Here is a 15,787-nt window from a genome sequence, read left to right on the forward strand (position 1 = left end):
AAAGGGTCCCTGGATTTTTCTTGGCTGCCTCGATTACGCTGACGCGATCCCCGAACCAGCCTCGAGATGGCGCAGGACAGCTGTCTTTTGGTGTTCCCGGGGTTCGTTGTCCTCTGGTATGATCGAACGCGCTTCTTCCGGTTCGTTCCGACACAGCTCTCAGCCATTGCGCACCCTCGCGGGTGTCGGCACGCAAGATCGGCAAAGGCGCGCCGACCCACCTCGACGATGGCTTGCCCCTCGCTGCGCAGCAGGGGTCCACTCTGTCCTTGCGGGCGAAGTCTTTCGCTCGGCCTTGAGGCTGGATGCTTGGTTGCGGGGCTCGAAACTCGGTCGCGGAGCTGTGCGGTGGGGTTCGGCGAATTCTGCGCCGCTGCGACCATTCCGGACCGGAAGTCGCCCGCTGCACCTCTCACCTCGCTGTTAGCCGCCGGAGGATGTTTTCTCGCCGCCTGTTGCCCGCACTACGCTGCTGACTGCTTGCGGCCTGCTCGTCCCCACCAGGAGTGGAGATGGTCTTTCCTTTTTGCTTGGTGGTTGTTTCACGGCTCCCGACGGGCGGTCTGCTGCTGCGACAATTCTGTTAGCCCCTCTCGCTTCTTCCAAAGAGAAAGCGCGTGCTCGCTCTGGAAGCCTGCATGCTAGACATCGGAGGAGCATTCCGTCCGATATCGTGCACAATAAAATAGCCTCCGCGAACCGGACAGAGTTAGTTCTGCCGAGATCGCAAGCTATAATGCCGCACCGGACTCGAACGTCGAGCCGTGCCACCCGATGCCGCTGCCTGCGGGCGCGGGAGAGCATTCTCCTCGGGCCACTCGTTCCCTCTGTCATAGTAGGGTTTGAGATCGCAGACATGCACCGGTCGGCTGATCGGTCTTAGCTTCAAGTCCGCCAGCCTGTACACGAGCGAAAAGACAGTCTCTCGCACCCGGTACGGTCCTGTCCATTTCGGCGCCAGAGAAGCTGAGAATTTCTTACTGGCGTCGCTCAGGACGTGATTCCGTCTCAACACCAGGTCGCCCACTTTGTACTGAACTTCCCGATGAGAGCGGTCGTACTGCGCTTTCTGCTCGGCACGTGCAGTGCTCAGGTTCCGTCGCGCTTTTCGTAAAGCCTCCGTTACCTTCGCGCGCAGCCCAGTCGCATAATCGGCGCGTGCCGACGAAACAACCAGTTCCGTGCTGCTTCGTTCCTGTAGAGTAAGTTCTACCGGATTCAACAGCTCCCTCCCAAGGTTGAGGGTGGCGGGTGTATACCCAGTCGATCGATTCACTGTCGACCTGATAGCAAATCCAATTTCAGGAAGACAAGCGTCCCACTCATTGTGCGTCCCCGCAAATGCAACTAGCATGTGCTTGATGTTGCGGTTCACACGCTCAGTGGGATTCGCCTGGGCATGGTACGTGGTTGTTCTCCTGTGCTTAATGCCGAGAGCTGCACAAGAGTCCACGAAGAGTTTGGCAGTGAAGTAGGACGCATTGTCCGTTATCAGCTGCTCAGGATAGCCGAATCGTGTAAACACCTCGATCAGCTTTCCCATGATTACGCGTGCCGTCAGCTTCCGTAGGGGGAACAGTTCCACCCACTTGCTGAAATGGTCTGTGACTACGAGAAGGAATCGGTTCCCGCTCGGTGTCCTGGGGTAAGGCCCCATGACGTCACATGCCGCAATTTGCCACGGTGTTCGGCTATTGATCGGCTGCATGAGCCCGGGTGGGCGTCCACCACGCGGCTTCACGCGTTGGCACACGTTGCAAGAGCGGGCGTAGCGCATCACATCCCGCTTCATTCCAGGCCAGGTAGCAAAGCGACACAACTTCAGATAAGTCTTAGGGCCACTTGCATGCCCGGCGATGCACGTATCGTGAAAGTAGCGTAAAAGTGCTCCTCTCAGCGTGCGTGGAATCACCGCTTTGAAGGACTCGTGTGTATCCTTCTCCGCGGGAATGTATCTCAGCAGGACGCCGTCAGAGTCTAGCAGGTAGGAATCCAACGCGCTCACAGCATTACCAGCTGTTTCGGAGCGCCGCGCACCCACAGCAATACCAGCTGCGTCCATGTGCGCCGCGGCCGCGCCGCCGGGCTCCCGGAGCCCCTCAAACACTTTTTTACAAAATGGATCCTCCCGCTGTGCCTCTAACAGCTCCTTTCTGCCGAACACGCTCCCCACTGAACTGACGCAGTCCAAGTGGTTCACGCTTTCGTCCTGAGAAGGGGGTTCATCCGCCCTTCCTTCGGGACCAGCGCCGTCGAGCATTGTAGCAGTTACTCTGCTCTTCGGCTGAGTCACTGAGGGGTCACGATGGGTATTAATATTACCCCTCCTGACAACCTCAATCGTCGCAGCGGTTAGTCCGCTCTCAAGCTCAGGTTCGGGCGAGGTGAGTTGAGTAGTAATATCACTCTTCTCACAGTCAACGGGCGCGCGCGAAAGTGCGTCCGCCACAACGTTGTTCTTTCCTCTCCTGTAGCGAACGGTAAAATCGTATCGCTGCAGGAGAAGTGCCCATCGCGCGAGCCGGCCGCTCGGCTCTCCTAAGCGCCTAAGCCAAGTTAATGCCATATGATCGGTCTCAATTATGAATGGGACTCCATCAATATAGTAGTCAAACTTTTTGAGAGCGAAAATGATCGCCAGACATTCCTTTTCTGTCACGGAGTAATTTTTCTCTGCGGGAGTCAAAGAGCGGCTGGCAAAAGCTACCGGGCGCAAACTACCTTCGTGCTGTTGGAGCAAAACCGCTCCTAGGCCAAGGTCGCTGGCGTCCGTATGAATGACAAATTCTTTGTTCAAATCAGGTAGCCTTAACTCGGTGGTTTCCACGAGCGCGTTTACGAGGTTGCGCAGTGCCTCCTCTTGCTCGGGACCCCACCTCCACTGCTCACCTTTCCTCAACAGCATTGTCAAGGGGGCTTGCAGTGCAGCGCAGTTTGGGATGAACTGTCGATAGAAATTCGCCAGCCCCAAAAAGCGTCTCAGTCCGCCTATGTCTTCCGGTGACGGGTAGTTCAATAATGCCTGAACCTTGTCATCACACGGTAGAAGGCGTCCGTTATCCAGTTTAAACCCCAGTAGCGTTACTCGGGTTGCCGCAATCTGGGTCTTGGTCGGGTTTAGCGTTATCCCCGCAGACCTCAGACGCTCCAACACGTCCCTGAGATGGCGTAAGTGCCCATCAAAGGTACGCGAGTATACCACAACATCGTCCAGGTAAGCAAGAGCGTGGTGCCACCTTGCGTCACCCAAGACACGGTCCATCAGGCGCAGGTAAGTCGCAGGCGCACCGACAAGTCCGAATGGCATACGGGTAAACTGGAAAAGTCCCCTGTGACAAGTGAAGGCAGTCTTCTCTCGGTCACAGGGATCTACCTCCACCTGAAAGTATCCTCTGCTTGCATCGAGCGTAGTGAAGTACTTCGCTCCGCCAACGTTGGATACGATCGAGGGAATGCTAGGAAGCGGATATGCATCCTTGCGTGTCACCTCGTTCAGGCGGCGATAGTCAACACAAAGGCGGGGCGTCCCATCCTTTTTAGGAACCAACACCACAGGAAAACCCCATGGGCTGTCCGACCTTTCAACAACGCCTGTATCGAGCAGTTCGTCCAGAGCGCTGTCTAGTGCTTTCCTCTTAGCCAAACTCACCGGCCGAGGATTGCACTTCCAAGGAGAGGCGTCGCCTGTCTCAATTTTGTGCCTGTATAGCGTAGTGCAACCAGGCCGCTCTGTGAATACGGCATCATATTCAGTCAGAAGCGCTGAGAGGCGAGCCTTTTCTTCCCCCGACAAACTGCTTGAGTCGTCCAGCAGAGGGTGGTATCGTTCGCCCCCTGCGGCACAGTCTGCCACCGCAGCGGGGGTTATGGGCTTGGCGGGAGGGGAGCAGTTCCCCTCCGCGCCTCTTTTCTCAGCGCGGTTGGCCGGACGGCATTTCGACCCGGCCGCAACCGTTCTGAGGGACCTTTTCGGGCAATCGTTTGGTCGGTCTGCGCGCGAAGCATCATCGAACGAAGTTGTCTCTGACGCTTTTTGAAATGAAACGAAAGGTTTCAGGGTGCCACATGCTCGCTCCCTATATCCTCCGTTGCAGACGTCAATAACAATGCCCGTCTTGGCGAGGAAGTCTCTACCAAGAATTATAGGAACCGACAGGCCGGGAAGGTGAGCTAGGCGCTGTCGCCTCACCCGCTTCTCCCACCGCACCACAAGCCTAGCAGCACAGCTCGCGTGTGCCGTGCCGCTGGCCAGTCGGAAGGTCACATTACTCTCTCTCAGTCGGATAGCGTTCCGACGGAGATGTTCACACACCTCGTCGCCAAATAGTGAAGCGCTTGCTCCTGTGTCTAACAGCGCAAAAAACCTGCGCCGGGCGACTGTAACCTCTACGAGCGGCACTGGCGTGTCGCTGGGCAATCCAAAACGACAAGCCAACGGGGCAAGGAGTTCGTGTGTCTCACTTCGCACCGCTGTAACCGCCGCCGGCCATGCAGCATTGCTCACCGGCGGCCCCGCTCGTTTCCCGAAAGCGCGTGCTCTCGGTTCGCAGGCTGTCTGCAATCCCGGGCGAAGTCCCTGGCTGGTTGCACCGATAACAGAGGAGAGCCGGCCTTTGCCGGGCTTGGCGTCCAGTGCCTCGCGCCGTTTGACCGTTGTTCCTCTGTATCGACTGCTCCCTTGCAGGCACGCTCTGCTCTCGCATCATCGAGCCGGCATATCGACCACGATTCTGCATACCTCGGTCATCGGCAGCGCATGCTGCACGCATGGCATAAGTGTACGGGTCGAGAGCCCGGTCAGATAAGCCCCAACCGTTTCTCAGTTGTCCGTCACTGAAAGCAACCACACCATCTCCACCGGAACGAGTGCGAAAAGTGTCCCCGTTCCACGCGCATCGCGGCTCAAGTGCCCTCGACGCTGGGGGTGGAGGTCGGTATGAGCGCAAGGCGAGTATGTCCGCCTGTATGCGCTTTGCCTCCGAGGCCAGCTCATCCAAATCCCTGAACTTGCTGCCTCTTAGGTACGCTGCGAAGGTTGGATGAGCTTGTCGCGTGACTCTCTCCACCTTATCGCAGTTCGGAGCAGAAGGGTCAGCGGTACGATAAAGTTCGTCCATCGCCCTGACGTACTCGAGCAAGGATTCGTCCGGATGCTGAGTACGTAGCTCCAACTCGCGCCGCAGACGACGCTCGTAATCTGCGGGCAGGAATTCCTCGCGTAATGCCGCTCGGAACTCGGCCAGCGTGCTAGACCGGTAGCCAGTAAGCCGGAACCAGCGGGCAGCGTGATCAGTTAACGACACTGGTACAACGCGTTCCAGTATCTCGCCATCGGACAGCCCCGTTGCGCGCTGGTAAGTCAGCACGCGATCGAGGTATTCGTTGACGCTAACTGAATCATGATACCCGCTGTAGGTGGGTAAGTCCACCCTCACTCTCGGTCTAGCAGCGGCGGCAGATGTCAGCAGAGTGTTCTGCACGGCACCTGTCAACCTCTCAATCAAGCGCATCGCATCCTGCAACAGCGCCTGTTGAGGCTCGCTCTGGCCAGTAATGCCTGGCACAGGAGCAGAACGCGTCGAGCAAGTATGCCGCAGTGGCTCCATGCTCTCCGCAAACACTTGCGAAGGGTTCGGCGTAATGTGCCTCACGCCTTCAAGGGTACATCCTGCCGGAGAGAGCGCCTCGTGTGTAGCGCTACCCTCTTCGAAGCTTATCAAATTCCCAGGGCTAATGTTCGCCGCAGGGCATGACTGAGCGGTAGCAGTTACCGCCGCTTCGAATTGTTGCCTGTTGGTAGCAACCTGCGACAGCGTATACAACGGCTGTAAATCAGCCCCGTATGCTGCCATGGTTCGTTCGTGCAGTGGCAGTCACTCACACAAACAGACTCAACCTGTCACACCTCTGGCCCCACGTTGGGCGCCAAATATAGGGGTATTACTCAGGCTCGCGCGTGCGCACCTGACCCTTCTCTGGATCGCACAGCGCCGACGGAGCGGCAGTCGCTCCCTAGCACTTTCGCAGCAGCCCTAGCAGTCAGAGCTGTGACCCCTAACCCGCGGTTCGCAGTGAGTTGCGACCACGGCGGGTTCAGGCCAGTGGGGACAGGGTGAGTCTCAACCTAAGGTGTTTATTCACCTTAGAGTACAATGATTCCAACAGACAACAACAGCCACAACACACACAAATACAACACAACACAAAACCTCAGCGGCGGAGCATTCCGCACGTCTGGGGCGAAACAAACCGCACAATGTGGGAACCACAAAAGAGGCTGATAAGAGTTCAGCTCACCGAAAAGTGGATCCGCGCTCGGGCCCTGGGGCGGTGAGTCGCACACAAAGGCCGGGCGCAACACAGGGGGACGGCGTGCGGCGGTCTCAGCGGCTGATTTGAGATGCGGCCTCTCGCAAGCTCTTCCGCCGTGAGACAGAGATGCGTCGGGGGAATAGCGCTTTTCCCGAGCGGCGGAGAGGAGTCTCCCCGGTTCCAAGAAAGGGAAAGGAGGGAACGGGGTGCCTTGGCTGCAGCGTCGCGGCCAGGCGCGAAGTGTAGCGGGAGCGGCGGGGGTGCCCTCTCCCCGCTACCCTCCGCGAGCGAGCACGTGATTATCGCGTGATAACCGCGTGGCCGCTCCGGAGATATCGGGATGCGCGTGCGATCCCCACAGTATACAGCAGCGCACATTCTGTTCTAGTAATTATTTCATTACATAGTCTGTTCTCTTGGCTACATCATCATTAGCTTGCCACTAAATAGCATGCATGCCAGTTGCCAGTTAAGACTGCTCAGCCCAACCTTTTTGTACCATTAGCAATGAGAAGCTTGAGTGGTGCTCTTGCGAGTGACATCATGGCAAGACCAGCGCTTGCTTTCGCTCGCTACACTACCGTGCCACGCTTGGAAGTCTAACATCACTCTTATTGACTGCACATCTCTCGTAGCCTTGCAGCGCACTTACAGCGCACTTACAGGAGGCAAATTTAGTCTCTTGGTTCAAAGTATATAATATTGAAATTGTCAGTTGTTTTCTTTTCTGTAATCATATTAATAGTTCACTACACTAATACCTGTCTCAGCATCTTGGCAACTGTACCGCCTCTACATGGCCGGACTACAGTTAAATAAGCATAGCAGCATTTCCAGTTACGACGTCACATTCACATTTATACTATTTCCTTAAAGAAATGTGATGCTACCGCGTTACTCGCTTATCAGCAAAAATCAGGTGAAACTGTATTGATGCATTGTGCTAGCTTACTTCATAGCATTTCCAGTTCCGATGTCACATTCACATTTACAAAACTAAGTTACATTGTTTCCTTGAAGAAATGTGATGCTACCACCTGACTTGCTCATCAGCAAAAATCAGGTTAAACTATTGATGCACGTGCTAGCTTACTTTTGAACTGATCTGATGCTTACCTTGTGTGTCTGGATTTTAGTGGGTTATAGATTACAGTATGAAAAAATTCACTGACGATTACGATACTCCCTAATCCAAAATTTGCGTGCAGCTCTATACATGTTCTCATTTTGCAATATATTGAGGCAAAGAATTTGAGAGAGACATGTAGCAGAGTTGGCAATCGTCGAAAATGTGATCTGCTGGTCAAGCGCGTCAGCTTTTATACATGACTCGTCGAAGGGTCCAGTGTAATCGCCGGTGCCGCTTAGCTTCTAGAAAATAGTACACAATTTGTGTCGCGTATACAATCAGATGACAAAACAATCGCAAACCATGATAATTGAAACGAGCGAAAGAGACTAAACCAAGCAATCCAAACAAGCGCGAGCAAGAGCTGCCACGAGCAGACGATAGTACGAAATGAGCGGTCCGGCTGAGACTAGGTATGAGTAAGCATCGAGTGGTCGGGCGGGTCCACATGAATCCAATTTCCCGCACGCACATCACTGAAGGGGCCGCTCTCATTGGTCTCCTCCGTTCGTGGCATGCGTCGTTCATCTGCTGCTCTGCATTCGTTTTTTCATCATTTGCTGTTGTGCTCGTTCACTTGGTTATGCCACCGCTGCTCACCACAGGAACGGGTCATTAAGAGGAAGCTTTAGCTCCGGTGCTCCTATCTAAATACATATAAAAGGAGAACTAGTTTTTCTCGGCAACCACTGCACCAAACTTGATGAGGTGTGTTGCATTTAAAAGACAAACTTAAAATCTAGTGACTATTGGTGTCGAATTTTTAATTGAGGTTGTTAATTATTTACTGAAAATTGGCAAAAATCGTAAATTTACAAAAAACAAAACTATCAAGTTTAAAACTCCGTAACTCGGCAATGAAAAATTATATCACAATTCTGTGAATTGCATGTCATAGTGCATATAAAGAGAACAAAATTGATGTTACACATGAATCTCAAAAATTTGAATGATGTGTAAATGCAGCTTTTGCAGAACCCTTGCACACAACGTAACAAATTCACGTAATACATAAATTGACATATCGAATTTGTCCGCTTTGAATGATCTAATGGATGCTGTTTACAGAACTGCTATATCTGTTCTTGATGGAGAGCTATTAATTTGTAAAGTTCGTGCTTCTATTTTTTTCAAACTTTTGGACTTTTTCAATATTCTTTCAACAAAATTCAGCCCTTAAATCGAAATTCCACTTGCAACAATCACTAGAATTCAACTTTCTCTATCAAATGCAACAAATTTCATTAAAATCGATCCAGGGGTTATCTCAGAAAAGCATTGTTGCGTTTTACATGTATTTGAGTAGACCGCATCGGAGTTGGGCCCGAGCTAAACCTTCCTCTTAAGAGCTGTGCTCTAAAATCAAATGGATGATTCTCGATGTAACCTGAGGTATGGCAAGCTAAAAAGGACAGAGCCATAGAAGGGAGGTGGGGCAACCCCTCGAGTGCCATCTCTCTTGATTTTGGCAGTGCCTGCACACTACTGCTTGTTTGTTTACCAATAAATAATAATGATGTTGCATTAAAAAGGAAGCAAACATTTAACATGGCAATTGTTGATATATATACATTTTCTTTTTGCATAAAAAAATGGCACAGATAGGCGAAAATACAATAAAGTCTTTGGCATAACACTGACACTGTTAGCACTGCAATGTGAGTGCTTAATTCAAGAAAGAGAAGGTCGGCCTTCATTTGCTCCATTAATCATGAACCTTCTGCTGCCATAGAAGTGAAAATAAAGAAATACTGTTCTAAATTGATTTGATGTTTGTCTTTACTGTCCCTTGAAATGTGCAGAGATTAAAAATGTGAGTAAGGTAGAAGGTGGAGACTACAGCCTTGCAGTATTGAAATGATTAGCTCTAATTTGAATTTCCATATATGTGCTGACATTATCAAGGTGAGTTGACCATATTTTACTATTAAGCATAATTTGGTTATTAGGAATCTTTTTAGAGATGAAACACAAGAACGCTATGCTTTGCTCATGCAGCTGCTTTGTTTTCTCTGTCCTTTGCTCAGGTAAAAACAGGATCATTGGAGGTGCTCAGCAAATATCACACGACAACTAGGATACGTAAGGTTCCTTTGGGGCCCTGCAAGAAACGTGGACGAAAAGAAAAGAACCCGGATGAAGCAGCACATGCTATTCAGCAAAACTCGGAGGTCAGTTTGTAAGTCCTTTATGGTTAGTAAGCAGTAAGCGACAAACTGAACGGCTCATTTATCCCTCTGTCCATGTAACACCATTGAAATGGGTGACATTTGTAAGATGCTTGATGTGTGCAATGAGTGAGATAATGGTCACAGTTAAGCACTGTGGTGCATAATTGCAATGCACGAAGTGCACTTGCGTGCATGCGTAAGCAAGAATATGCAGCATAGCTTGGTGGTGCTTGCATTAAAGCACCTGATTGAATACACCAGATACAAGTGTGTAGCATTTTTATTTGTGGTTTAGGTTAGGGCTGTGTGAATATTAGGAATTCCAAATATGAATGGAATATTTTTCTATTCAATTCGTATTCGATTCGAGGATTCACTATTTGAACTTGTCGAATGTTCGTTTCGTCCAAATATAACTAGCAGCAACAGTTGTTGCAGTCTTCAGGAAGACGGACTGATGCAAGTGAAGACTTTTCTGGATCATTCTGCAACAGGAAAACTACACTTGTCCACTGATGAACCAGTTCTTGAGCAAATACATGGAGGAGATGACTTCTACACAATAGCTTTCATTGGTTAAATAACCATGTCTCGTCCTAAGCACCGTACGAATTTGGTTTCTTGATTTAGGCAAATAAACTTATTTTGTCGGCCTCACCGTATTTGGATTCCCTCTAAATTATGTGTGCTTGGATATTGAACTTAGTCTCTTCGACGAGCACTACACTTTATTACATGCAACTGATGAAGTACTGTTCATGCTTAATTGTTGTCATGGTGCACTAGGTATCATCACCTTTCCTTTGTTTCTCCTTTACGAGCTCCTCAGTTTACATCAAGTTGTTAGCAGCATTAAGTGTATCACTATCATATAACTTAAGTAAGCCTTTTGTTGCCAGACAGTATGGTACCTTTGCATTTCTCTTTGTTTCGAAATTATAGATGTTCAATTTGATATTGAAAGCTCATTTTTGTCGAATATTTGATTTGTTTAGAAAATTTCACTGTTTGAACACCCCTAGTTTAGACTGTTAGATGGGAAATTCTTAATTTTTCGTTGCCAGAAATGCATTTTTATTAGAGGTATTTGAATAGCAAAATTCCAGAATTAAATCAAATATACATTTATTTGGGAAAACCAACCTTGTAATATTGGAATATTCTTTTATTTCTAACAAAGAAAAATATAAATATAGTAATGCATAATAAATGTAGATATAAAATAATTATAAATAAAGGTATAAAGGTTGCACATTGGTTTAAATAGATGCAACTGGACCCACCGCGGTGACTCAGTGGCTATAGCACTGTGCTGCTGAGCACAAGGACACGGGGTTGATTCCTGGCAGCTGCCGCATTCTGATGGGGGCTAAAAAGCAAGAATGCTCACGTACTGTGCTTTGGGTGCACATTAAAGGACCATAGGTGGTTAAAATGAATCTGTAGCTCTCTACTATGGCATCCCTCTTAACCCACTGTACAGATCCATGAATACTTTGTTTAGCGTTGTTTTGTGCTAAACAAAGTATTCATGGATTCGCACCAACTAGCCCGCCAACGTATTGTGCCACTGTACAGTTTCGGGATGTTAGACCCCACAATTTGACTAATATAATTAGATATGCAACCAGTATAAGATTGGCCAAATAAAAAATTGCTGTGCCTAAATGAAGACAACAGATTCATAGGCTGCCTAAAGATGATGCATTCTTATTTAATGACCTGAATTTACTGTACAGAAGTTGGCTGCTTTATGCGTTCACCCAAGAAATGGTTCCCTTGTGCAACAACTGCTGCTCTCCAGCAGCAGAGTCATTTGGAACAGTCGCCGCTTGCATTGATCTTTATGCCTTTAGACTAACTGTCGTCTTTTATATTCAAACAGAAATTAGTATTCAAGAATGTCAAATAGTGAATTCTCAAATCAAATGCAAATTGAATAGCCTTTGCTATTCTATTCATATTTGAAATTTCAAATATTCACGCAACCCTATAGTCGGGTACAACTTTAGACAAAAAGGGAGGCCCCGCCCAGATGACCGAAGTGTGACAGCCCGCTGATGGAGTCGATGGAGTCGCCTCCGCGGCTAAAATAGTCCCACTAAAAAAAAAACGTGCTTCTAAAACGCGTAATTCTCGGTATAAACGAAGACTTGTATTTTGATTACTGGTTTTGTGGAGCTCTCGTGATTGGAACGCTACAGCACATGCCGGATCGTGAGAGAAAAATAACCCTGTGCCCTCTACAACGCTGAATGTCGTCTGCTTTTTTAACTTCATTGTGAAGGACAAAATAAAGAGCAGCTCTGCATGGCTTTTGCGCTGGTTTACGTGTACACGGTAAGCCTGTAGTCTCGCCAGTTCGCATAGCACAGTGTCAGCGATGCTCGCGGCAATCTTTTGTCGCCAGATTGCGGCTCAGAATAAACGCACGCGGTACGAATGGTGCATCGTAAGCTCGCAATAATATTTTCAGCATGGTAGACCACCACAAACAGTTTGGAAATTCACTCTGATGAGGGGCAGGTGGACACGACTGACGTGACTCAGCCCAGTTCGAAGCGCGGGCGGCCATCTTCTCCATCGGCGGGGTCACCGGCCACCGCCCCATTTTTATAAAGTTGTACCTGACTATAGTTTCTATTCATGTAATGTAGAACCTCGTTTACATGTTTATTAAAGGGGCGCCGATGCAGACCCCTGGCCACCCCCAAGTAAGGCTGTAGAGCTGTGTCACACTTTCTGCACATTCTCCGTCTTTCTGTAGATAACTCACGAACATGAAAAATCTATAGACTGGTTTCGCCATCTATACAGAAGTTCGTTAAGGTAAAGCTTTATGACTGGGTTTGTTTTTATACGACAAAGCTTATCTGGAGGCGTTGCTCGGACGTAGAAGGCCCGCGGGTTTTTATAGCAATTATATGGACACTCCAGGCGCATTTCTGCCATTGGCTTCACCGTGATGTTCAGTCTGAAGTCCAAGGGTGATAACACCGTCACCATGCACCCTATACTGTATGTGCGAGTGAAAGCATGCAAGGGGAGCCGATGATTGTGGCTCAATCTCGCTTGCACAAAGGAGAAAAGAGCGAAAAGGAAGCATGCTATCTCCCGTCACGCACAATGCACCCAATGTTACGAGGCACCGGGGGGAGGGGGGGGGGGGGGGGGGGGCGGGGGTTGCGTTGTACTCCAGCTGCAATTGTGTATGTGGAGGCTGTGCACGGTCGCATGGCCATATCTTGACAGCGATCTGCATTGGGGGCAGACTCTAGATGCGTCGACGGCTCCTTTGTGCATGCTTTGTGTTATCGGCACTCAGTTTGCATTGAAGCGATAGACAGCACAAAGGTCACTTCGCTCGCTGCCACTGCTGCACTTGCTCGCACCAGCGTTTCGACAACGAGTGTCTGTGGTCATCGAGTGTGATGTGTTCATGTTTGCTGTGTGCACTGACACCATGCTTGTTAATTTAGTTAGCAAACGAATGTCTACAAGTTGATGTGGCCGACACAAGTGCTATCGTTACTTCGTATGGCTGTCTGCTAGTTTGCTATTGCAATTGATGCCTCGCCTTTCTCGCAAAACCGACTTTTTTAACGATACAAAAATCCAAGAGCTTCTTATGAACTGTGGATTCAGAGGACTTCAATATTGATGACAATATGTCTTCATAAAATAACTGTAGGTCAAATTCTTCAAAAGCACTAATTACCCTGAATGATATCACCAGCTAGCATGTCCTAATTTTTGCTTAAATTTTGAGATTAAATTTTTTTTTCAAAGGTCCCACAACATATTGCCAATAAATCGCACTTAAAGCCTGCAAATGTGTTAGGGTCAACTACCGTAAATTTGACCCTGATGGTACCAACAAAATTTGTCAAATTATCTAGCAGGTCGAATTAAACAAGTGGCAGAAAAAGAACATAGAAATACACTGCCGGTTCATTTGGCAGTATCTGCCAGATTCTAATATGTCCCCAAATTGAACACACACACACTTTTTATGAGTTCAAAATAGGCAACTAACATAAAAATGACCATAGAGTTCTTAACAAAGTAGATATTGAGCATATTCCTGATTTCTTTTGAAAAAAAAAATGTAGCCTGCTTCCAATTCTCGCAATAAAAAAAAAGACGGAACCAGTGCACTTTACCTTCAGAGATGGAAATTTATTTAGTTAATGTAAATAATCACTCTCAGACAGCACCTCATTGTTTTCTGTGAACCACAAAATGTTATCCTCCATACAATCCATAGCACATTTGATATTCTGCATTTATTGAACAACGTCACAACGATCACAAAGGGGATGGCGGCATACACTTAGACTAGTCACTTTGCTAGTACATCCTGCGACGCATGCAATTATCCGCAATGCCTAGAACATGTGACACAACTTGTCCCTAGCTTAACATGCAAACTAACTTATCATTTGAATGTGCCTTCGTAATTGGACTGAAAGCGGTGCATTGTCATGCTATGCCAGAACTTGTTCTGGTGTCATCCATGGTCACCATCTTGTGATGGCAGTGACTAAGACGCTGGCGAAACTGGCTCTGACGGTAGACTGTCAAACCGAAACCAATTTTGGTTTCGGTTTCAGTTTCATATCTTGACTGCACTGCTCAGGCAGTTTTTGGACAAATTCCTCTGAGAAAAAAAAAGTGTGTTAGAATTTGACAGATAGTATAATACAGTCGATCCTGGATATATCACACTTGGATATATCGAATTATTGCCTATATCGAACAGCTGTAACATGCCCTTGGAAGTCTCATGCAAAAGTCTCACGTTGCACTATGGTATATCGAACTCTCATTCACAGCCACATTCAATATATTGAATGCTGCGCCGTGCCGTGCCTCCACAAGTGCACTTCTCCTAACAGGTACACAATCACTTCTCGCACTGTCTGAAATATTAAATGCCGATGAACTCAAAAGGGCATGCTGTCAAGCAAAACATTGAATCTCGAGGGCAGTACATGCCATGGAGGAAAAATGACTAGCTTTAGTTTTGCTCTCCAAAAATATGGATAGCTCATGCAAACTGCAGCCGTTCATTATTGGTGAGAACAGATCGCCACTCAGCTTCAGTAAGGAGAAAGGCCTGCCAGTCCAATAGGCTTTCCACAAGAAAGTGTGGATGACACTCGAGCTTTTCACGGAGGCTGCAGGCGTGGAATGCTAAACTGGAAATGTCTGCGCCGGCTTTCTTTCTTTCTTCTTTTTTTATTTTTGTAGACCACCTAGGGCTTTATGTGAACAACATTTTAGTGTTCCCTCTGTGAGTGGCCAAAACAAGTCTGACCACAACATCCCAACCTCTACTTGAATGGATTTTTACATTATATTACAGTTCAGATTTAACGAAACCGCCGCACGCCACATTCAAACTTAATTCGCGGGAAGGCCATCGTGGCAGTGGTGCACAAGACTCATCGCTGTGCGATTTATGGCCCCACAGTCCTCACTGAGTGCGTTTCATTCATGCACGCAGAGTTACACGAGTGGGAATTGACTCGGATGTTCTGCAAGCTGAAAGCAATTTTCAAATCTAATAGCGTCTGTGTATTGTTGGTAGACCCAACGCAGAGGCTGGAGGAGAAGGGCTGAGGACCATAAGGTGCTGGTGTGCTGAGTGGCATGCAATAAGAGTTGGGCGGACAAGAATCAATGATGGCTGGTGACAAAGGGAGAGCATAGAGTCGGTTTTGAAACTGAAACCCAACAGAGTAGTCTGTCTGGTCAACTGGTTTCCAACATATGATGATTGGCCGTTTAAATAGTCTATTGTAACAGGGCACGGCGGTTGGGCACATTCACACACGATTCAATTGCACTGGTGCCAGCGCAGTGCATAACCAATCCATATAGGCTGGTTTGCTTCCACACTGTGTTCGTTTTTACCTTATTCTGAATAGAAACACAATACAAGCACTTGTATGCGCACGGGGTGCACTGCGGTCTAGCGGCTGGGCAAGGTGGGCGTTTAGGGTTAGCGTTGCGATCAGTATATCAAGATCCATTCCGCAGTGCGAGCGTATTTCAATATTTTGTGTGCAAAGAATAATTCATCTTTTGTACTCGTGACATGGCCTTTGAGACACAAATCGGTAAATTCCCGCTTTTTATAATCTCTGTAAACTCCGAAACGTGCGGAGAT

The 15,787-nt window shown here is 48.5% G+C and overlaps 1 protein-coding gene across 15 annotated transcripts in view; it reads left to right on the plus strand.

Moving 5' to 3' along the window:
• Window positions 1-15,787, plus strand: part of Tet (Ten-Eleven Translocation (TET) family protein) — a 220,285-nt gene that overhangs the window by 195,116 nt on the left and 9,382 nt on the right. For 14 of the 15 annotated variants that reach the window (XM_065452040.2, XM_065452034.1, XM_065452032.1 and 11 more), the window contains one exon: window positions 9,469-9,612. In XM_065452040.2, the coding sequence (XP_065308112.1) occupies window positions 9,469-9,612 (144 nt within the window). Of the gene's footprint in view, window positions 1-9,468; window positions 9,613-10,032; window positions 10,266-15,787 lie in introns of those variants that run through there. The other variant, XM_065452045.1, reaches the window with a different exon arrangement.

This window comes from Dermacentor albipictus, chromosome 1 (assembly GCF_038994185.2).
Source record: "Dermacentor albipictus isolate Rhodes 1998 colony chromosome 1, USDA_Dalb.pri_finalv2, whole genome shotgun sequence".
NCBI classification, from domain to species: domain Eukaryota; kingdom Metazoa; phylum Arthropoda; class Arachnida; order Ixodida; family Ixodidae; genus Dermacentor; species Dermacentor albipictus.